The 24494-nt window shown below is 39.8% G+C and overlaps 1 protein-coding gene across 1 annotated transcript; it reads right to left on the reverse strand.

Annotated features, from left to right (window-relative positions):
• Nucleotides 1-1104: 1104 nt before the first annotated feature.
• Nucleotides 1105-24091, reverse strand: bcap31 (B-cell receptor associated protein 31). The gene is made up of 8 exons (XM_022763910.1): nt 23971-24091; nt 21433-21532; nt 19440-19540; nt 17650-17794; nt 13599-13734; nt 6173-6299; nt 5865-5965; nt 1105-4571 (listed from the first exon to the last, which is right to left on the reverse strand). The coding sequence occupies exons 2-8, from the start codon at nt 21522-21524 to the stop codon at nt 4545-4547; spliced, it is 729 nt and encodes a 242-aa protein (XP_022619631.1). The 5' UTR covers nt 21525-21532; nt 23971-24091; the 3' UTR covers nt 1105-4544.
• Between the last annotated feature and the right edge of the window lie 403 nt (nt 24092-24494).

The following is a 24494-nucleotide window of genomic DNA, read 5'->3' on the forward strand; positions in this document are numbered from 1 at the left end:
AAGCGGACGCTTATGATGTACTTATGACAGATTCCTAAATAGTTTTTAATGAACAATAATTCACTTTGAGCTGCTCTGGTGTTATAAACTAACTCTGAAGCAGAGGGAAGACACCTGGGAGACAGTCGGTCTGTAACTCCTCCGTCTTTGTCTCAGTAAAACAATCTTTTTTCATTTTAGCTTCAATCTTAATTCAGTGACACAGAGACACGAGGCTCGGTGGAATCAGTCAGCTGGTCCACAAAGGGAGGCCGTCGCTGCTGGAGAACAGCAGGAAGCTTAAGGACAGGAAGTTAAATATCCTTGAGCTGTGACTGAAATCCCTGATCTCTGTGGGTGGACTTGAAGAAACTGGTCCATCACTGCTCACCACAAAGTTTAACCGAACCCCAACAAATCTGAGAGAAACACTGAGCAAATATTCCACATCGAGGTCCACAAAGCTGGTACAAACATTTCTAATCAGACTGATGAGGAAATCAAACAGACACTGTGATTATAACCATTGAAAACAGTCAATAAAGCAGTTTCACATTTGTGGAAGCTGAGATTGCTGCTTTGTTTTGAGTTTTCCTCCTCTCCAAATGTTATTTATAACATCATCTCTAGATCCAGATCAGTTTGCTTTCTCAGATAACGACTCAAATGTCTCATTAGTTTGGGACAACAGAACACTTCTGTAAATTTAGTACTTTTTTTTTTTCTTGAAGTCGTGTTTTCCACATTTCAGACTTTAGTTAAAACTTGCATCATAAAACCAGGTGACAATTAACTGGGAAACAAAGAAGATGATACCTGTAGACTGTGTCGATGCTCCTCTGGTGGTTTATTTCAGCACTTTGTGTCTCGACTGTGAAGAGTCAGGATTCAGCCCACCTCAGAAATCGCATGACACCTGCGAACAGCGCTCTCTACAGTTTAACATAACTGCCGCCACCAGTTCACTGTCTGAGAGGATTTTCTTCAGCATATGTGAAAATAAAATACAGAAGAAAACAGCTCCTGTTACAGAGGAAGAGAAGTGTTTAAATACAGAAATACTTGTATGAGGTTTGTTCTGAAAGTGTTGCCGCAGAAGCTTCATTAAATCAGACGAAGAAGACGTCTGATTTTGTCTTTTTATTGAAGGTCACAACTAAGATTAAACCTTGAAAACATTTTTAACACATGCAGTTGTCAGTGGACACACACACACATGCTAATCTGAACAAATCAAAGATGAGACATGTTTTTATGGCTAATCTTTTTGTGCATCATCACCTTTAAACAGCGATGTCCCCACTCAACATTTCTTAAAGCTGTAACTGAATAAAGCAGAAAACAAGGCAGCTATCCAATGATAAAACCTAAATACAAAAACCTTATAATGACCGCACATTCAGCATCAACAAATGTAATAAAGTCAGATAAGAGTAAGAGGAATGCTCTCAGTGAGTTTAAAGTCCCAGTGATGTTCATTTCTGAGTCACAAGAAGATTTCTTGAAACAAACAAAATCACCCAAATGTGACAAAAAAAAAAAAAGTGTCGTCATGTAAAACAGGTGCGCTCGATGTCTTCACTCGACCCTGCCGGGGTGAAAACTCAACACATTGCTGGGAGTGAAAACAAGCACATCTCTTCAAAAGGTAGGGAGTCACCACTGTTTCTCTTGCTGGTTTACAATGTCAGTAAATCTGAATTAATCAAACTGTTGTACTCGTGGTTTCTCAGAGTCGTATTGTGGAGAATCTATCTGAGCTAATGATGTGTACCATGTTGACTAAAGTTTAAGAATTTATATCTTAATGTTGCTACGCTGCTTTAAACTGGTCGCAGCGTAGTGGGGGGGGGGGGCAGTCTGTTCCCACTGAACAGACTGCAAATTTGAATTACGTCAGGATCTAAACAGGGTTTCTGCAGGTTCAGATACGTAGAAGATTCTGACCAGTTGGATTTTAAAACAGCAGGGATGATATGACCAAGAATTACTTATCATATCACATTTTTCAGCACCTGCCAGCTGTTTACAACAATAATTTCTAATGTAACCATTTTATTAATGTGACTTGGACTATGACAAGTAGCAGAAAATAGAAAGATTAATCAATTAAAAATGAATTCATTTAATTAAGGTTTTTGCTGAAATCTAGACCCGAATCACCAACAATCCTCCCGTGAAATTTAAAACTTTTTAAAAACTTTTTTAGTAAAATAAATGCATTACTTTTTAAATAATTATCAACACCTGCAGATTCCCTGTTGAAAGTTAATCAACCAATTACAACCAGAAAACTCATCAGGTAACACAAGCGTCTTCAACCCAGAATAGTTTCAAAATAAGGAAGTTGGTGTGAATGAAACCTCAGAAAGACCTCGGTGGGAATTTTTGTTTCTGACCCATTTGTGCGTTTCCTGTGAGGAAGCTCTAGGTTTGAGCTTCTGTCAGCTCGTCTTTCATGAATCAGTGTTTCTTGTGCCAAGGGCCCCTATTAACATACAAGGGAATATGGACTATGTAAGGCCCTTACAATTCTAATGTGTTTCCATGCTGTATATTCACAAACAGAGTGAACCTGGGGCTTTGACGCAGCTGTGCTCTTTGCCCCAGCTTTTAATGCAGACATAACTTAGAAAAACAAAATACCCACCAAGGCCTTTCAGTGACTCTGGAAGTGTGAGAACAACAGGGAGAACATGTAATCAAATGTAACATTTTTCATTTATTTCACAGTATGACACATGATGCGTAAATAATTCAACCATCATGTGGATAATAGAGTGATGTTTTACTTTTCTTTCAGGACAAACTATCAGGAGGACCAGCACTTTTTCACCCTCTCATGTTCACTGTCAACAAATCTGTCCCAAAATTTGTCCCCAAATTTTGACTTTAAGATTTACACATTTGTTTTCTCTTCAGCAGATTTGATGAACATAAACAGCAGCTCAGATAACCCTGGGCTGAATTAAATTACAGCTGCAGACAGAGGGAGAATGGGGGGTTTTCAACACCTGATGGAATTAAACTCCTGATACAACACATTAAATCATCCTGTTTACATACAAATATCACATGTGCTTCTTCCTCAACCAAGAACACTTTACTCTCCGGAAAACAACAGAGACTGAAATGTTTTTTACAGGATGAGTTAACTGGAGAAACTGAGTAGCAGCAGATTCTCAAACTTCTGCCAAACGTTGCTGACACTGGGGAAATATGCAGCTGGAAACCGGCGAGGATGGTTTCAGATTGACGAGGCCCAGAAACAGATGCAGATGCAGTTACAGAGCGAAACTCAGCCTGAAAGCCACAAAACAACCCACATATTAACCGTTAAACCCAAAACTCTACTGTTCACTTATGAACAGAAACAAATCACCACCGAACCGCCAGCTGAGGTGAGAGCACAGAAAAGAGAAGAAAAGATCGCCCTAATGAGGACGTGGAGCTAATTAAATCCACCATGTTTATCACCAGGCAACAAAGACAGAACAACAAAGCCTGGAGTTTCTTCTGGTTGCCGTTTCTGCTCCAGTCATGTGGTGAATAACGATCTGCAGATGTCACATGACTGTAAAATAACTTCAGGATCTTAAAGTTAACTGGTGCTGAGACATAAACCAGAGACTGTAACTCTAATCTCTTCTGGTATTTCACTGTTCAGACTGTTTCAAATCAATTATTGATCATACTCCGAGCAGAAAATGTGACAGAAAGATGCAGATGTTTTCTTTTTCTCGTTCAAAGTGACTCACAGATTGAAACCAGGATCGACTGCAGGTCCAAACATTCATAAAGCATGAGACATGATTCTTCAACCTTTACAACAAAAAAAACAAACAAACAAAAAAAACAAACAAACAAACAAAACAAAACAAAACAACAATTTAGGGGATTTCACTTAATTAAAAAGCTGGAACAGATAAATTTACACCCTGATAATCACCGAACTGATTTCTGAGGAATTATTTTATTCTCAAAGAGAGCGAGAGAGCAAGAGAGAGAGAGAGAGAGAGAGAGAGAGAGAGAGAGAGAGAGCTCTGTTTGAAGCCTTATCTGTCTGAACATTCATCTCAGCCGTCAGTTCAGGAGAACAGGTGTTTTTTAAAGACTGGACATCTTATTCTGGAATGAAAAATCACCAGTTTCTGTATAAAACATGTTTTCAGGAATTTCAGGAAAGTTCAGGTTTTTTTAGGGAACAGGAATGATCAGATCAAATTTTATGAAGCCAACATTGTTTAACTGTGTAATTCTGCTGTTTAAACATTGTACAAAAAGAACATTGACTGTTGCAACAGCAAAGTGGAAAAAAAAGCTCAAACTTTAAGTGAAAAGAAACTAAAACTTCAGTACAAAAGAAAAAAAAACTGACATTCTTAGTTTTCTGATAAAGCAGTCAGTCTAATGAACCAATCACAGCCCAGCAATGTCAGTTGACCTAAAAGGAAGTGACATCACTGAACAGGACCTTGAGGTGGATACAGAAGCTGCAGACCGTTTGTCGAGGACGGTGAAGATGATGAAGATGAAGATGACAGAAGCTTGAAACCGTCTCTTTCTCAGTCTGATTTCTTGTCGCTGCTCGCCTGCAGACAAAGAACAGGGCAGTAAAAACACTGTTCCTGCAGACAGAGAACAGGGCAGTAAAAACACTGTTCCTGCAGACAAAGAACAGGGCAGTAAAAACACTGTTCCTGCAGACAGAGAACAGGGCAGTAAAAACACTGTTCCTGCAGACAGAGAACAGGGCAGTAAAAGAAAATGTTGTAATGAATTAAGTTAAGTTTTAATATATTTTATCAACAGATTGGTAAATAAATAAATAAAAAGGATTTTATTTAGTTAAACAACTGGAGATTTAAGGAAAAGTATAAAGCTTTACATTTACTTTTACACTTCTACTTTTGATTTTTAAATTAATATTTAATCATTTAACTGACAGACAATTTAGTCAGTTTCAGGGCTCTGTAGAGGCAATATTGTCTCTGTAATTTGTACCAGCAAATTCTGAAATTATTTTTTCATGATCAGATGATGTAAATTACTCAGAATCAATGTCAATTCTAAAGGTGATAGTTGTTGCTGCTCCTGGTTCACTGATGACTGAGTCTGGATAATTACAAAAAGAGAGATGAGAAATTAGAGCTGCAACTTATCAGTGAATTACTCTTCTGTTGCAGCTCTACAAAAAATAATAGATCTGACAGGTTGGTCGTCATTGAGCTTCAGGAATCCAGTTTTTTTTTTCATCCTGAACCAGATCCAGAACTGAAGCAGGGATCAGATCCAAATCCCGAGTCCAAATCCTCTACGTGTACAAAACTGTACAGACTAGTGTGTGTGTGTTACATACACACCGTTATGTAACATAACGGGGTTTGCCAGTTTTCTGACATCAAGTCCCCTCCTCTTTGACCTTCTCCACCCAGGGGGTGGTTCATCCCGGGGTCAAACTGGTCTCCAGTCTGCAAACAGCCTCAGGATGAGGATCAGAGTTCTTCATTCTTCATTAAGCCCAACAGATTATCAAAGTGAGACGTCTCCTCAGAACCATACACAGATTTATGTTGTGACCAGTTTGAATCATGTCACTTTTTTCTGTTACTGCGTGAAGATGTTAAACTGAAGTTGGATCCATTAGTGATCAGCAGCTTCGTCCTTTGGTTCTGACTCCAGATGATGGGCTGACTGTTTACTGTTTGTTTTCTTGAAAACAAACCTCAAGTGTTTTGGCTGATAATACATTTATAAACCAGCAACAGCATTCGAACATCTGTAACATCTGTTTTCTACCTAACTGGCTGCAACGTGGAGCTTCCAGTCCAGCAGAACTGTTCTCCGTTCTGCCTTCAACAGATACAGGGGTGTGTGTGTGTTACCAGCAGCTTGCTGTGCTCATCCAGCAGTCTGTCGTACTCCACCGTCAGGTTCTCCGCCTGTTTCTTCATGGCTCGAACGTCGCTGTCTGATTTCTGCAGAGCTGAAAGAACAGATGACATCGAGGTTCAGAGATCTCCACTTTTGTCTCCTCACCTGCAGCTGTAGCTGTAGCTACACCTTCATCACCATGGTGATATGAACAGAGTGGTCCTTTTCTTTCTCATCCTCTCCTTCCTGGACATCCAGTTCCTCCATGTCCTTCACCTTCTCCTCCTCCTCCCTCCATCTCTTATGTTCTCCTTCTCACCTTTCTTGGTGGTGTCCAGCTCCTCCTTCAGGGTCTTCACCTCCTCTTTCAGAGTCTTGTTCTCTTCCTGCGGTCCTGCTCCCTTCTTCCCGGCCTCTGGCACCTCGATACCAGCGTCACGCAGTTTCTATCCAGAGAAAAAAGTTTCAGTTTGATGTTTGTCTAAAGTTTATTCAGATTCACAGATGTTTGTTTTAATTTCTATCTCAAAGTTTCCAAAGATGTCAGATCTGACTCTCAGGTTAAACTTTGGAGAAATGTGTGAAATGATGCAGCAGATGTAGAAAATCTGGGTCTGATGAAACAGAGCGTCCAAAAGAAACATTACAAGTTCTTCCCTGGATCAGCAGCTTTACCTTGACTACCACTGTCTGTGTGATGTGTTCACCGTGACAAAAGACTACAGTTCAACACGCCAGCTTTAGGTTTATTCTATTTACTGCATTTTGTATGAAGCCAACTAATAAATTAAAACAACTATTCATGGCCTTACTTTTGAAACCAATACTTACTTTACTTGAAGTGTCTGAAAATTTTTGCTCAGTCCTGCACTTGTTATTATCCTGTCACTGGAGATGTGACAGAGTGAAGATGCAGCACTGAGCGATCACACCAGCAAAGCCAACTTATTAACTTATACATAACGTTTATTTTTAATTCATTTAATTTTTAAATGTTATATTCATATATAATTAGAGCCCGACCCACTCTTGTGATTTGGGGGTTTAAAAACAATATAATATGTCAGACAGTGTAAACTATCATGAAACAAACAATCTTGATTAAAGCTGAAATGATTAGTCAATTAATTGATCAGTCTGTCGATTGACAGAAGAAACTATTTTGAAAATCGATTTATCATTTCACTCCAAGTACTTGCAGATTCGCAGCTTCTCTTTGTCACAGATCATTTTGAACTGAATATGTGAGGATTTAAAGGTTTGGAGACGTCTCCTCAAGCTCAGCTATAATTTTCTAATGTTTATTAGACTAAATGATTAATTAAGTAAAAAAAAAAAAAAAAAATCTGCAATAATGAAAATAGTTATTTTTTTCTTGGTAAGAGTTACAAAGTGAGTTCGACATTTTACAGTGTAACAATTATGTTATCAGTGCTCGGATGAACAGACTCTAATCCTGTTTGACAGATACAGATGCTGAGAAACATCTGCAGTAAGATGATACACTGACCCCAGCTGATTCATCAGTTTAGTCAGATTATTAATATTCAGCTTCTCTTCCTCTCCTTTCAGCCTGAGACCAACTATTCCCTGGTCTGGTCTAGTGTGATCCGGCCTGTGGTCTGCACTGAGACATAAGCTACAGTAAAACCAACATTGAGATAAAAGAAACATCTGAAAGTAAATTTGATCCGAAACTAAAAGTTTAAACTCATGAGGCTGCTGGACTCGTTTCTGGTCGGTGATCAGTTTGGACTCAGTTTGACTCAGCCCACTCAGAGACCAACAGGTGTTCATACCAAACACCTCCTGACCTCTCAGTCCTGACCTCAGAGCGACGCACCAGCTGCTGTGCGAGTGTGTGTGTGTGTGTTTCATACTGTAGCAACAGAAAAATCCTGCTTTCTGATTGGCTGTCAGGTGACCGTTTAACTCATATATGGACACCTGAGACAAACGTCTGTTCAGCAGCTGTAAATGATGTTATGAATCAGTGTTTGTGTTAACTACAGTCACGCTGAGCGAGTCTGATGTTTCTTCTGCTTCTCTTTATTTGTGACTATTTAAAGTACAGTGAGAGAAACTTTCTGTCTCTTCATGTTGGAACTTCCAGAGTTTTATCAGTTCAGATTTCACCACCCTGGTACAGTTTCATTCATCTTGTATAATCGCTGACTTATAATCATGATCGTGTGTATGTGTGTCGGTAGCTGTGGGGGTGAAGGAGGAGCGTTTGGTATTCACACCTGTCTGTGTCAATGTCACTACGACTACAGAGATAGAAACATTTGTTGTGTGTTTTTTCTACCGTTTATGTCAATGAAGCAGCTACACATTTAAATGATGAATCAAAATGTGTTCCAGTGTTCGCAATATTTTGCATATTCTCATGTAAAATGAGGAGAAACAGAAAACAACCATTTTTAACATTCACCTGGATAAAAGTGAATAAATTCTAAGTTTGTTGATTTAGAATTTCACAATGAGGAAGTGAGCGTAGATGAGCTACCTGCCACTTCTCAGAGTTTTTTTTTTTTTTTTTTTTTTTTAAACTTGTTAAACATTTAAACATGTTTAAAAAATATTAAATCACAGCAAAGTATTTTTTACATAGTTTAAAACTAACTAACAATTAAAAATTCTGCACAGTTCACTGTTGTAGCTGCTCCAGGTGGACCTGCTCTAACTTCGTCATATACGCTCGAATACTTTAGTCCAGTGGCTCAAACCTAGGGGGCCGGTCCCTGCAAAGGGTCACCCAATAAATCTGAAGGGTCCTGAGATAATTCTTGGGAGAATAAAGTTCTGATTCCCTGATCTGGTTTTAGTTTTTGGACTATTTTTATCTGAGTTTTAGCTCTTCTGGCTTTGAACAGTTGTTGACATGAATGCGAGAAGTTTAGGGGAGAAATGTCTTTTTGGTCAATCTGATAACTCAGAGACATGACGAGGACACAACCACACACTGGTTTATTCTTTATGGAAAGATTGCAAACCACAAATGCAATCTTTAATGATATTCTGTTTTATAAACTAGTGGCTGGGGGTGGATGTTCTGATGATCTTACATTGGCCTATGATCTACTCTTCAGATCAATCGTACAGATCACCTCATTAAAAGTTTCTATATTTAGATATCTGCTAACGAGACCATGTTAACTGGCTGCAGGCAGGGAAACAGGAAGCAGGACGAGCCGGGGCAGTGACTGAACTTTCAAATTAAAACACTTACATAAAGGCACCCCATAAATAAATAACAGAGCCGTCCAAACAAATACTCCATATGAACCAAGCAAAAACTGTGATTGGTTGTGACATGATTTCTAAACAGAAGACAGCTTTGTGGGTGTCACAGCAGTGGAGACATACAAATCAGAACTTCCTGTCAGGACTTTCACAATAGAACCAGAGCGGAAATAGGATGTAGATTGTGATTCAGATCATAGATTGCGATACTACTCAAAGATTGTAACATGATCTTGTAGCCTGACTGCCCACCCGCCCCTAATGATGAAATATGTAAAAATTTAACTACAACTGTTAAATAAATGTAGTGCCCAAAACTGGGTTTTAAAATGTGGTGGAATAGAAGTACAAAGTAGGAAATGGAAACACTCGAGTAAGTAAGTAAAAAGTTAAGAGTATAATTGTGTCACTTTCCACCACTGAAGTGAGAGTGAGGCTCAGACATCAGTGAAAACTCTCTTTTCAAAGTAAAAGCCTTGGAAAATGTAAGATTTGATGAGACTGAAGCTTCAAACTGAGCTCAGCTGGTAAAGTGCCGTCACTCAGTGTGACAGAGTGAAACAGCTGCTGAGCTTCAGACCTTTAACCGAGGAGGGCTTGGCCATAAAACCTAATTTTACTGAACCAATTCCAGCAGCACAAGGTCTCAGGTTCAGAAAGGCCACAGGATCTCAAGGATCCTCATCCAACCCGTACAAGTACACTGAACTACAGCATCACAAATAATCACAGAATGCTATCAACACCTCTCTGAGGATTAAAAAAAACAAAACAAAACAACTGAGAACAAATCACAGGCAGTGTTTAGAGGCCAAGAAACATTTTTACAAATCATTTCAAAAACTGTCAGACATCTTCTACTGACCGAAAACTTCAGTAACTAAGGGTGTCAGCATCTTGATGTGTCTAATAGTAAATCCACTGGGACACCAGTGACTTTCAGGAAAGACTGGACAGCAACCAAGGAAGACTGGTGCCTCTGGAAAGACAGATGGACTTCAGGAAAGACTGGTGTGGGTGAATGAGGCCAGTAATTTCAGTCTCAGCACTCAGAAGAGGGCGACCAAGGAAGATCTTCCAAGGCCATCATTCATGACCCACCAACTGGAGGACGCTGTGGTTCAGAGTCAAAACAACCAAGGAAAGTTGGGCACGACCCGACAACATCTTCTCCTGAGAGAAAGCTTCAGTCACAGGGAAGTGACTGAAGGTGTTAGTATCCAGATGTTTCTAGTACAGCTGTGAAATCTAATTCAGTCCAATATAATAGTTGAGCCATAAAGTCTACCTGTACAAACATAATAATGTTAAGGTATTAAGTTAACTAAAAGTTTATTGAGTTTGCAGTTTGCGATGGAGCTGAACTGGACCGCATTATATATCGAGTTGTTTCTAATGTTTCACCCACATTTGCAAAGACGAGGGGTAAAAATATTAAAAACACATCAATATTCTGCAGTTAAGCACGAAACCACCACTAACTATGACCCTGGTTAGGATCTGCAGGAGTTTATTCACTGCCGACTCGTGATGGTCAGATGGATAATTACATGAATAAGCAGGTGTACAGGTGTTCCTAATAAAGTGCTCAGTGAGTGTATAATGGACCACAACACCAGAACACGAAAAAAAAAATACAAATTTATCCTTAAAGAGTTGGTCTCTATTTAAGACAAACAACTCAGGTCTAAACAGAGTTGAGCGATTAAATCTGTTCTGTGATGATCCGTTAGATTTTGATTCAGAGTGCAACTGCAGTACAAACCTACAACCTCTACAGAACGGGTCCTCTCTGTCAAACCACAAATACTGCACTCACAAAATACTGTACCAGAGACCCGCCTGCAGGCAAGACAGAGCCAAGACTGAACGGTGTTATGCTTATTTGTTTTATGTTCTATTTATCATGGCATTGTTCTTATGAAGTGTTGTTAAATAAAATAATTTAAAGAGCACACTTATCTCAATGTTTGTTTTATCTCGTGTGGTTCTACATCTTTGAATAAATTCAGCAGCTGAGTGAGAACTGCAATCACTCTGTTTGTTTTTATCAGTTTTACTGCCTGACAACGTGATGTTGTAAATTATGAGAAAGGTGTCAGAGGGAGCAGGTGCCCTGGTCTGAAAGTAACATGTAACACTTTCTGACAACATGTGAACGCACACTCTCACACACCAGCAGCAGTTGTGTCACCTTGAGTAACAGTGTCTGAAGTGAAATTACACCATCCCGTCAAAAATAGTGACGGTTATCAAAGTCGCACGTGTTCCTGCAGCTCTTCTGCAGCTCCACATGCACGTAACTGACCTTCCAGGCTCCACACAGATTCATATCTCTCTCTCTCTCTCTCTCTCTCTCTCTCACACACACACACACACACACACACACAGTATGACAACATGGTGTTTCTCTGCACACTCGCTGCAGGAATTTAGGATCACAATAATTAACACAAATTGAATAAGGGCTGCAAATAACGATTATATTAATTAGAATAGTTACAATTATAATTTCCCATTTCCGTACTTGATGTCTTGTTTTATGCAACTATCAGTCCAATAATCCAGAGGTATTCATTTCAGAAGTAGAAAAGATGGAACAATCAAAATCTTATTTTTGCAACAACTAAAACAATTATTCAACTTTTATGCATTTTAATTAGTTGCACATTAATGTTATGTCAATTAAACTGTTTTCACGCTGAATTTAGCTCTGGGCTGAGATCTAAACAAACCAACTGCCCTACAAGTAGTTAAACAAGACATTTGTTTTCACAGAATCAATGTTAATTAGCTACAACTGGGCAAACTGCTCATCAAAGCCAACAATAATCAACAAGCTGGAGGAAACAAATTACATTTAATCTTAAATGATAATATAGAAAAGAGGGAAACACTTCCAGACTGAGCAGCCCCTCACACCTGATCAAGATCAGAAAGACTGTAGTCTGAAAAACTGTCCGAGAATTGAGTCTCTACAGTTCCTTAGTCAGGGCAACAGTGGATACACCCAGAGAGAGACTAGCCTCCAGACGTCCCGACCAGCAGAGACTTTCTAAAGCAGCTGATTGTAAATTCACCATTTGAGTCAGAAAACATCTGACACGAACCACTCCTCTCCTCTCTGTTTTGGCAGCAGAAACAGTCTGACCTACTTTAATTCTTTTTATCTGCGTCACATGTTCAGAAGAGTGTGTTGCCATAACCGAACTCCCCTGCAGGGTTATCACAGTTTCATCTAATATAATATTAATCACTTCATTCATGGCTCTGATGATGTCACATGAATGCGCCTGTACCCGAAGGAAATCCCAGAGTTAACCGAGGCAGCTGCTAACCAGCTTCACAGCACTGGTTATATAACATTATCCTAGTGAAGCAGGTAACCCAGACGTCCTGGTCTACAATATTACAGCCCGTTTTAAATGCATCAGTGCTGTCTGTGACTGTAACACCTGGATGAGACGTTCACTGGTCATTAAAAATATGAGATTTTATAAAGAAGATGCAGTTTTCTCTTTTCATCCTGATTAAATAATTTCATCAGGAAGAACCTAACGTGACTTTATCAGTGGTAACGTGGATGAAGAGCTCCTCCTCACCAGTGACAACAACAATTTCCTAGAAACCAAACTGAACTATCATGAATCAACAGTGTGTGTGTGTGTATGGGTATGGGTATGGGTATGGGCATGTGTGGACGTGTGTGTGTGTATGCTTGTCACATGCAGATGAAGCAATTTCTTCTTTTAGCATTGGAGAACTTGGTGATCTCTTCACCCTGGACAAACCCTGGTCGGATTACCACAGAGTGAGTGTGTGTGAGTGTGTGTGTGTGTGTGTGTGTGCTTGTGCATGCATGTGTTCGTGCATGTGTGTGTGTGAGAGAGAGACATTGTGAATGAGCCACACAGATTGAATGTTGAGTGTTCCTCTTTGAATATTTCCAGTGTTTACTTGCTTCACCTCAGCAGCTGCAGATCAGGGCTGCCTCCTACTGGTGAGTGTCACACACTGACAGTCACATTAAAAGACACAGAGGCATCAATGGTTATGAGACAACAGGCCCCTGGACACAGATATGCAACAGGCCCCCCAACTCCTGATACACAGGAGCAAGTCTCAGACCGAAAGAGACAAAAGTCTAGTTGTCCATGGTTGTCGAGTCTCTTTGTGGTTGGGTTCGTGTCTCCTTGAAGTCATGTTCAAGTCTCTTTGTAGTCAGGTGTCTGTCTCCTTGTTGTCAGGTTTGTGTCCCTTTATAGCTTTGACTTACAAGAACAAGTGTTGTCACTTCATACAGAGGCTCTGGTCCAGTGGCCTCCTGACTCCCTGGGCCCTGGTCCAGGACCAGGGTCCATGCACACAGGCATGTTTACACTAATGTGTTGTATTCTTCTGTTCTGTTTTCATTCTTTCTAAGATGCCAACAAAATACAGCTTTTCAGCCTTTGACAAATCAGTCTTCAAGTGAGGTAATGTGTGTGTTTGTTTCTCACCTCTTGCAGCGCCTCGTTGTCCTCCATGTATTTCTTGGCGGCGGTGCTGGCACCCTCCGCCTGCTTCTTGAAGGCTTCGTTGGAGGCCATGAGTGAGGCCTGCTGGGAGAGTAGAGTGGCCAGACGACGCAGTAACCTGCAGAAACAAAACACACAATGACTTTATTAAATGTTATTTGTGAGCTATAAAGCACAGTTTAAAAAAACAGGACTGAGTAACAACAGTAAAAGCAGAGCTGTATTCACTGAAATAAAGCTGCTCATGCTATAACACTAAAAACTAACCTTCACTGTTTAACTTTAAACTTTTATATTGATGACTGATCAGAAGTTGATGGAGGATATCAGATATTTTCCAGTCATGTATCTTTATTGGTCAATTAGCAAATGAACAGACTTTTCGTTTTCTCTGACGAACAGTCTGAAACCTTAAGATATTAAGATAATTACTATAATAAATATCAAAAAGAAATAAATTTGAGATTTTGATGAGTTTACTCTCAGTCGACCACCTGATTTACTGGTTAATTGTTGCTGCTATCTTCAGCACATTTAAGTAGATTTAAGGTTCATTGTCTTGGTCAAAGACACTTTCTCACACACATGACAACAACATATCAGGATTTGAACCAAGACTCTCTGCTCTACCAGCTGATAATGATGATGATTAGCTGCAATGATCATAACAAAGAGCAACAACTACAAAACAAAACACAACACCTGAGACAAACTGCTGCATCAGCTGTTAGACAGCCACACACACACACACACACACACGTGTATGTAGACAACAGTAAATCAGACCAGCTGTCATTCAGGCTTCAACACATCACTCACAACCTAATATAGCCATTCACCACTTCACACACATATAGTAACAACACGTACGTACGTACGTACACACACACACACACACAGAGTTACCCCTGACATTTCCATGCTGCGGTGTGCGTGTTGTGCGTGTTATATGTGCAGTGCGCGGCATTGACAGGCAGTGATGTAATGGTGGCTCGCAGCAGGGGTGGGCATGGCTGTAGGGGAAACTGAAGGGAGCAAGGGGGCAAATGAACAGAATAACTGCCCCCATTCCTGTCAGTCACCGGTCTGCGTTTGTCACCGAGCTGCTGAATCTGATTAAAAAAGGAGCAGTCTGCTATTTTTAGATGTTTAATTTGACCACACGACACTGAACTCTGACCTCTCTTCATCCAGGCAGAGAGCAGGTTTTAATACAATGTGAATTCAAGACCTTTTTAACAGAGTGACAGAAAACAAATAATAAGGCAAATATTTGTTAAGTATTTGAAGCTCCTGAGAATCTGGTCTGGACTTCCCAGCTGTACAGAACAATAAAACCTAAAAGTATGAAGAACATGACCTGGACCCATGATTAGTGAACAGGCCTAGAGAGCAGAAAATGTATGTTTTTTTTGTCCATTATGAGCAGATGATTTCCTAACAACTGTCTCCTGACAGCCACGAGTTATAACTAATGTTACTGTCCACAGCGGACAGGAAAACATATCCAAGACCTTTGTGAATGAAATTTAAGACTTTTTAAAAACAAAGACACCCTGAGAGACTTCAGTTCATTTCAGTACAAACGACCTGCAGAGACTTGAATATTTTTGAGATAATCCATCACAGTGAAGTGTAACCACAGTTAACAGTCATGTGATATCGAAGCTGTAGGTGAATATCTCCTCAGTGACATCCTGACACGCAACAGAAGCAGAGAGAGACAATCATCCAAATGTAGATGAATTCCTGACCCGAGTTAAACCTAAATGGAGCAAAATTCAGATGTTTTGCACTGTTGTTGATTTTTTTTTTTTTTTGTGCTGATGTTGTTTCTTCATGTCATTGTCATTTTTCTTAATGTGTACAGTTTGTCTTGCACTGGTTATGTGTTCTTCTTTGTGTATTTGTAATGTCTCTGTGCCCCCCCCCCCCCGGGACAAATAAAGTTTCTTGAATTGATCGTGCTGAGAATCTGATCTGACGTAGATATAATCACAGATATAACCACAGTCGCCTTTATTACTGACTGGGTACAGGCTGATTGAGCTACAGAAGATTAAAATCATCAAAAGAGATTCATGAGAGAAATTAACAAGTAGTGATTAATAAACTGAAAGAAAGACAAACAAACTGGTCAGCCTCAGCCTCACTCCATCAAAAAACTTTCTTTTGTTGTTTGCTTTGTTAATCAAGGATAATCACATAAAAACTATGCAGAGCTGAATAAAGACCAGCTGTCCATAATCCATAATAAGTGTCCAGTGTGACTCAGACAAGCTAGTGCAGATGTTGGTTGTGTGAACAAAGCTGAATGAAAACACTGTCAGAGTGCAGTAGTGCAGCATCACTGGAAGTGTTCAGTGTGGTGTGGTGTTGTGTGTGTGTGTGTGTGTGTGTGTGTGTGTGTGTGTGTGTGTGTGTGTGTGTGTGTGTGTGTGTGTGTGTGTGACAGAGCGACTGTGTGTCAGGTGAGGCAGGTGTGGTGAGCAGTGAACCATTACTGCAACAGTGAATGTTCAGTGTGAGAAGAGCTCAGAGTTAATGGTGATAAAGGAACATGTGACCCAGTGACGCTCCGAGACTCACTGATGTGTTTTAATAGTTTTTGGAAACAGTGTGGCTCAGAGGAATCTGAGATATCTGAGATATCTGGCTGTAACACTGTTGGTCTGTTCCTCTACAAACATCAGTGTCAGAAGGAAATATAAACAGTTTCCAGAAGAAGCCTAAAGTTGAGCAGTTTATTACGACAAAACCAGAGGTTTTTCCATGTGAGAGACGTCGGCAGGAAAAGATGCTCTCAGTTCCAAATATGGCCGTCAGTCACTTCATAGGCCTGAAATAATCCCATCAGCTGCCAGCTCTTCAGCCTTTCCATAAACTCGTGCTACATATTTCCTTCTTGGCTGAGCCTGGAAATTCTTAAGTCACAGTCCCAGATCACAGCAGACCGTCTGTCCGAGGGCTCGGTCCAAACGCTAGATGACTTGCTCCTGGACTGTGACTCACCACAGCAGCAGTACAGCATGTGATGCAGCAGCTGCAGCAGCTGCAGGTCTCTGCACATGCTGTACTGCTGCTGTGGTGAGTCAGAGTTCAGGAGCAAGTGCTCCAGTGTTGCTGCCGCCCCCTACAGGTAGCAAGCAGCCATTGAGAGGGAACTAACTTTGGCAAAGTTTCTCTGCTCTGAATCAGTTCACCACAAAACTTTTAAGTTACATTTTTGAGTTTGACTCATTTAGATTCAAACCAACTAATCACAAACACACCCACACCCCATCAATGTCACATGACTGTCAAGTAGCCAATTTATTGATTCCCATAGTTTACAACTAAAAATCAATGATTGACTGTTGCCTTTATTGATTAATATGGAATTCACAGTCACCAAATCATGTCATTATTTTTATTTAATATGTCGTAATTATAGCCAAATGCACAGTTGTGTTTTGTTAAGTGTAGTAACCTGCAGTGAGCAGCTTTTTTTTCTTTTTAAATTTAAATCTTTTATTGGGGTTTTGCAGGTGTTTTAAGCAGGAAGTGATGTCCACCAATCGTGACCATTCATACCTGAGGTAGCGTGTGACAGATACACACATGAAAAAGGGAGGCAGCAGTGACAGGCACAGAGAGGTCAAGTTAACCAGTTTGAATGTGTTTGATAATCAGACAGTAACTTCAGTAACAGCCCAACAACATGCTGCCCACTAATGAGAACGCACCATGTCACAGAGCTCAGCAGCCAATCAGATTTAATGCATGTTTGACCCTGTCTGGGCAGCCAGCCAATAAGGGACAGAAAGAGATTCATACTTCAGAGCTCTGTCCAATCAGGATGAGGCTGAGGAATTTATAGTGACTGTTAATGGACACACACACACACACAGCTGCTCATTCTTTCCATCCTACTGTAAAATTCCCTTGTATTTATATCAGCCTGTCGCTGTGTGTGTGTGTGTGTGTGTGTGTGTGTGTGTGTGTGTGTGTGTGTGTGTGTGTGTGTGTGTGTGTGTGTGTGTGTGTGTCTTACAGGCAGAGCAGCAGGGCGAAGCCGGCGATGTACTCGTTTCTCTGAGCTCTGAACAGTTTCATGTGAATGTGTTCGATGGCCGTCGGGTTGTTGGTCAGGTCCACCTTCTCCGTCACACTGTACTTCCTCACCTCACGAAACGCATCTACAGACGCACACAACAGATTAAAGACATGAAGAACACCATCATTCTATATCCAACAAATCGTACTGTTACACATTAGGGCTGGACACTGGTGCTAATCTCCAGGTTTGATTTACCTGTTACATACTTTCTATACACAATCCAAAAATATGCGTCACATTTCACAGGTTTTACTTCAGCTGTCAGAGATGACGCAGAATGATGATCAGAAAGTGGCTAAAATCTCAATAGTAAGTGAATGAATGAGGGAGTGGTTTCAGCTCTTACACTAGAAACACAAATCGCAGCAGACATGGAGTCATGCTGCAGTCACAGTGTCAGCAGACTGAAGACCAGGAGAACTGTTGTTATTCATACTTGGAAGTGTTCACACTTTACTCTGAGGTGGTTTATCCTGGTGCTGACCTTGTAGTCACAGCAGATAAACAGCCCACATCCGCTTCTTGAGTTGTGTTATGTTTGTAGTCAAAGTCAAAACAGATCCAAACAAACAGCTCCTATAAAATGTTTTGTATTAGTGTTAACACTGGATTTTATCTGGATGTAATAGCTGTGAAGCATCTGCAGCTATTCTTCACATGTCTGTACCTTCTGCTCCTAATTACAGTTTAAACAATACGATGTGAAAGCAGCACTACAGATTCTCTTATTCACATCTTAAGAGCATCCACGGTTGAATTACTACAGAGTTGACCATGTGAGTGATGTGTTCAAATTCTCTATGATGATAATATAACACTATACAGTGATTTCCATACATATGTTCTACTTAGGTAAATCTTACATTTCCCTCTTTAGACTCACGTTTGGCCTCACACACCTGTCTGAGCTGCTGCACTGAGTGGAGACTAGAGGCTTCTCTATGTGCATCCACCAGCTAGCATCTACTGACAGTCTGCATGTGAGGCGTTCATGGGACATCTGTAAACTGTAGCTACATAAAATAACGTGGATTACAGTCTCCCCACTAAACTGCATGAGTCTCTGTACACACACCGCACCACGCAAAAATTCTCCACCTGTGAGAAACACTGTTGTATCTATTAAAATAGGTTTAATCAGTTTGATTGATGGACTTTAGCTGACGTGAAATGAGGCCACGTTTACTCTTCAAGCACTTCCATATTTACCACCTGGTCAGATACATTAGAGCTTTTAGAAAAATGTGAGTTTGTTGATTAGCTTTAGCATTAATGTTAATGTAAAAAAGTGAAAGGCACCTGGAGGTGGCAGCTCACATCCTCCACAAGTGGAAGCAAAGAAATCATCTATTCACTAATCAAACAGACAGTATGTGAGCTCTTATTAATTATGTTCAGTGGCATCAGTTCTGTTTGTACACGTTACTTAATGTCTCAGTGAAACAGCAGTTAGAGCCTCTTCACCTCCCTAATGTGACGTGTTTCTGAGTGAAACCTTATGTGTGATAAATCGTTCAAGGATGTGAGTTGGTCACTCAAAGGTGGATGTGACAAGACCATCAGGATCTACTTTACTCTCAACCTAAACTGCATTGATAGATCTACTCCCAGGTGGCCAAGCGAAGGAGGTTTCAAATATTACCAGGGTAAAGAGAGAGAGAGAGAGAGAGAGAGAGAGAGAGAGAGAGAGAGAGAGAACGAACACACGAACACACACACAGTACCGATGAGCAGGAAGACGAGGATGGCGATGGCCACCATGAATGAAGTGTTTCCATACAGAGCAATGGTTTGGATGATGCGAGACTTGAAGATCTTGTTCCACCTGCAGGATCAAACAGAACCATCAGGACACAGAGGAAAATAGATACAAGGAGCATGATGACATACAGTAGAGACACACACACACACCTGAGGCATGTTAATAAACCAGGAGCTCTAGCTCCATCTAGTGGCCCAGAGGAACACACACCACACGCACACATACCTGACCAACAAAACCAATAAAAAACTGGAAACAAGAAATTCACATAAATCAGATTCTTCAGGTAAAGTTTAGAGACTTCAGGCTGCACTGCATAAAACATCAGAGAAGACCAACAGGAAAACTGCATCACAACACAGATTCAAACAAGATCTAACTTTCTTTTGTGAACCAAAATAATCAGAGAAATCCAAACACTAATCAGACACATTCAGTTTCATAACATATACAACATTTTAAAGAACAAAACATTCACTTTTTAACTATCTCGCTCACATGTACGCAAAATGTATTATGGTTTGGACAAATAAATCTCATTCTGATTTGATACAGTGTACTGAAAGCATAAATCTCTTAAAACTAAAACATTTTCAAATGGAAGTGAACAGCATAGTTTCCATTTCATTTCTAGCTGCTGCTTCGATTTGAGTTCATGTTGATGCTGGAACAACTTGTTTCTCTTTCTATGTCTTTCCCACTTGTGAAATGCAACTATACTGATACCTGATCAATCTTTTTAGTCCTTTATAGAGCAAAACCTCCAAACATTCACTGGTAAAAGCCTCTGAGATGATTTACTGCTTCTCTGTGTCATATCTGAATAAACTCAATATCCTGGGGTTTTGGACTGATGGTTCAATAAAACAAACAATTAAAATGAATGCCTCTGGAAATCATAGCAAACATCTTTCACCATTTTCTGAGATTTTATAAATAAAATGATTAATTGATAAATCCTGAAATTAATTTGTAGAATAATAAATGATGAGGAAAATAATCATCAACTGCAGCTCTAGTATACACTGCCACTAAAAAGCAGCCTGTTGTTGAGCATGTGATCAGCAAACCTGAGTTATTTGCTCACAGGTTTGTGAATTATGTACAACTTGACAAGCAGAACTGGATTTTCTGTTATTATATAGCTTCAGTCTCCCTGCAGAGTGAGTTTACACAACTGTTCAGGCACGTTTTTAATAATTTCTTCATTTAGACTCAGGAATGTCCCTCTCAGTCTCAGTGACAGTGTAAATACTGTCACAGAGGGTTTCAGACAAACAGACATGGACTCAGATCTCAGTGATGTCTCTGTTCTGTGCCGAGTTAATCAGAGCTCATCAGTTTGCAGTCAGGAGGTCTGATGGTTTTAATGTGATCACATTCACACACAGCTGCTCTGTGTTTGCTCTTTAAATCAATGAGCTTCTTCAGCTGGAACTGTCTGACTGTACAAGATGCTTTAAATGTTCATACCTGTGGTTTTCCATGTTTATCTGAGGGCACAAGATTCATTGATATGATGGTAAAATTTAGACAAGTTTTTCACATGTTTGATGAAGAGAAATATATAAAATAAAATATCAAGACTAGCTCACAACCTAGTATCTGGCTGGACCACATCCTGTCGACATCCAGCCTACTGTCAGCTGGTTTCAGCTCTTTATCTGTTTGTTTCTGTAGATTTGTTGCTAAAGGGGGTCTGAAAAGTTGGTTAATCTAGCGACGAATTCACCAAGTTGTCGGCACTGCTCGTTTGCACCAAATCATTTTGAAAGAGCAACAACCAATTGGGAAACTCAAACTCTTGGCCAGCCGACACTATGATGTAACTTCATCACTCAGCCAGTCATTCAGGTTTGTAGGTCTGTTTTCTGCCAGTCTGCTCTCGTCCTCAGTGTCACCTGCAGTTCATTAAACTACAGCAGCGATGAGATGCAGGGCAGGTGAGCACTGACCTCTTGGGTGAGATGAAGGGGATGCAAAGCAGCAGAACAAAGAAGACCTCGGCGTAGAGGAAGGTGGCCACGGCCGTCCACTGCAGACTCATTGTGACTCCTGAACAGCAAACACAAAGAACAGGTTCAGGTGTCACACACACCTAAAACTAGCTGAGAGGTCCCAAAGAGGCTGAGATACAGAGGAACGAGCAGCAGTTTTCAGCACTTTTAGGAACCAAAACATCTTCATTTAACAACACTACTGTAGTCAAATAATATCATCATGCAACCAACAAGTATTTTCACTCATTTAAGTTTTTGCTTATTTGTTCAATTAAAAAGAAAAAAAGAAAAAAAAGAGGACACATAATTGGTCGGGGTGAAACAATAGTGTTAGCTCTTTGTTCAGGTTTAATGCACTCACAATATCTTTAGAAGAACTAATACAGTGTATGACAATGGAGTGCCTACTTGTCTCATTGTAAATACCAAAATAAGTGATCAAACCTTTGGAGAATAGGACGTAGAAGGAGAACTCAGTCCTTTGAGCAGGAAAAGTATGCACCTCCATTTTCTATAAATCCCACTACTTCCACTCAAAGTAAAAGAAAAGAAACTAACAGTACTTTTATTCCTTTTTCTACATTAAATGTGCAGATTAGTGGTGTTTTAAGAAACAGTCTGAGCTGTTACATTTCTCACCTCACCACAACCTCATGCAGAATATAAAAGTGAAATTAAACAAAAAAGAAACTGAGACGCCAAGTGTGATGTGCTTATGTCTTGAGGTTTCTGAGAACCAGACCTGATTCAGCAGGACACACTGCTGAGAATAAAACCAATTAAAATACAGAGCGGCTGAGTTTCCTCTCAGTCTGGACATTTGATCTGCCTGAAGCTGATTAGTTTATCTACAAACTCCACTTAGTTTCTAATGCTTTACGTACAACCACTGGTTCAGTCCAACACAGGCAAAGCAGTAAATACTGTCTCAATATGATTAGTGCTGTAAATAATGATTATTTCATTTCATTTTCTGCTACTCTACCAGTGAAATCTTTAATTAAATGATTAATTACTTGGTCTATAAAATATGAGAAAAGCAGGTCAGGGAAAAGCAGTGAAATTGCCATTTTTGTGTTTTCACTAACAGAATAAAGGAAACAGTTACTGAAGTCTACCTATTAATCAAGCCCAGGTTTGAAAAGTATAAATGTGGGTTTTTACAGTAGACCTGGTTTATTGTCGTCTGGACAGGGATGGCCACCATGTTGGCTTTAATTAGGATTTCTGATGCCTTTCACAACAATAAGAGGATAAGAGAATCAGTCACTCAGTGTGCAACAAATCATTTTTGTGTAAGAAAAAAATGCCTATCACAACTTTGCAGGATCCAAGGTGATGTCTTCAAATGTATTGTTTTGTCTGACCGAAAGCCCAAAACCCAAAGATGTTGAAATTATTATTTTTACATCATTATTATTATTATTGCTATTATAGATAAGGGGGAAAGCAGAGAAATCATCTTATTTGAGAGGGTGAAACCAGAAAATACGAACAACTTTTTCTCTTGTTTTGCCTTAAAACGATAAATCGATCAGCACTATAGTTGTTGACTATTTTTCTGTTCATCAACTAACTGATGATTCTCTTAACTGCTGAATCAGAAGCTAATTTCTGCCTGAGGATGTGCTGGTCAGTGTGAACTGTATCTGTGTGTTGGGGGTGTGGCAGCTCAGAGCAGCTGTGTCACGCAGTGCTGCAACAAGGCTGTAGCTCCTGCTAACACACAGCACAGAAGCACACTACAGTTTATTATCACTGTTTCTTTTCAAACATAAAAAGAGTGAGGCAGCATGCTAATATTTGATTGCGACAGTTAAAGGATTTAGTCCGTCACAACTGTTTAACTCTGTAGTTAAAGAAAATTATATTTTCGCTAGAAGAGGTTAGAGATTTGCTATTTACTACCTCAGAGATTTAAATGAACAGTCCAGGTACAGCCAACAGGCTAATGAAAGCTTCACGCTCAATAACCTGAAAACACCGTTTTCTGATAAGACAACCAGACTTCATTTAAAATCTGAACCATTTAGTGACACGGTGAGACGATTAGAAAGTAGGCCGAACTGTTCCTATTAAAGTTGAGTGTATCTGCTGAAAGGTGGGCTGATGAACCGTTGTTAATTAGCCAACTTAAAACTTAGAAGCAGGAGTTTTATTGAGAACAGGGTGTGCCTCATAACGTCGGGTTAAGGTCCTGTCTATTAGCTTGAATGTGATAACAATTTAAGCTAACATGCTAATGTGTTGCTAGATACATCTACGTGCTGGAAACGTGTATTGTTTTTATTCAGATATAATTGTTTAACATTGTGTGTATCCCCGAGTCTGAGTCCTACAGTTGTACAAACTATTTGAGTTTGTGTCGCCGAGTTTTAAGTTTCCACACTTACGAACTAATTGTTGTTAGCATGCTAACAGCAGTTAGCAGGCGTTTCCTTCAGCAGGCTATTATAAAATAAAACACTAATCATTTGGCAGGTTGGGACTCACCTGAGAAACTCCACAAACTCGGAGAAATACGGTGGCGAAGGAAACAGACGCTACTCTGTCAAGTAAGCTAGCCTGTTAGCTTAGCTTCGTGTTATAAACACTTTCGTCTTCCGGCGTTTAATGCCACCTCATCTCGATCCCAACACGTGATTGGATATACCGAGAAAGAGGGGAGAGTCCCTGACGTACAGCTCATTACGTCACAAAATCACATACATTCGAATTCAAATAGCTTTATTGACACGAATACGAACACTCACAATTTACAATGAATTCAGAGTAAATGCAAATAGTAAAAAAAGTGTATAGAACTTCATGTAGCGAGCAAGAAGCAAATAAATAGATAAAATAATTCAATCCAAAAGGTTTATTTTGGGTGTGTATGTGTGAGTTAAAATTAAATAATAACATCAGTATAACATCAAATACATCAATATTTTATGATAAGCATAGAAGAAATAATAATAATAAAAAAAAGGAGATAAATCAAGATCCAGCAGGAATTATATCTATGTCTTGTATTA

Source organism: Seriola dumerili, unplaced genomic scaffold, assembly GCF_002260705.1.
Source record: "Seriola dumerili isolate Sdu_G_001 unplaced genomic scaffold, Sdu_1.0 BDQW01000493.1, whole genome shotgun sequence".
NCBI lineage: Eukaryota > Metazoa > Chordata > Actinopteri > Carangiformes > Carangidae > Seriola > Seriola dumerili.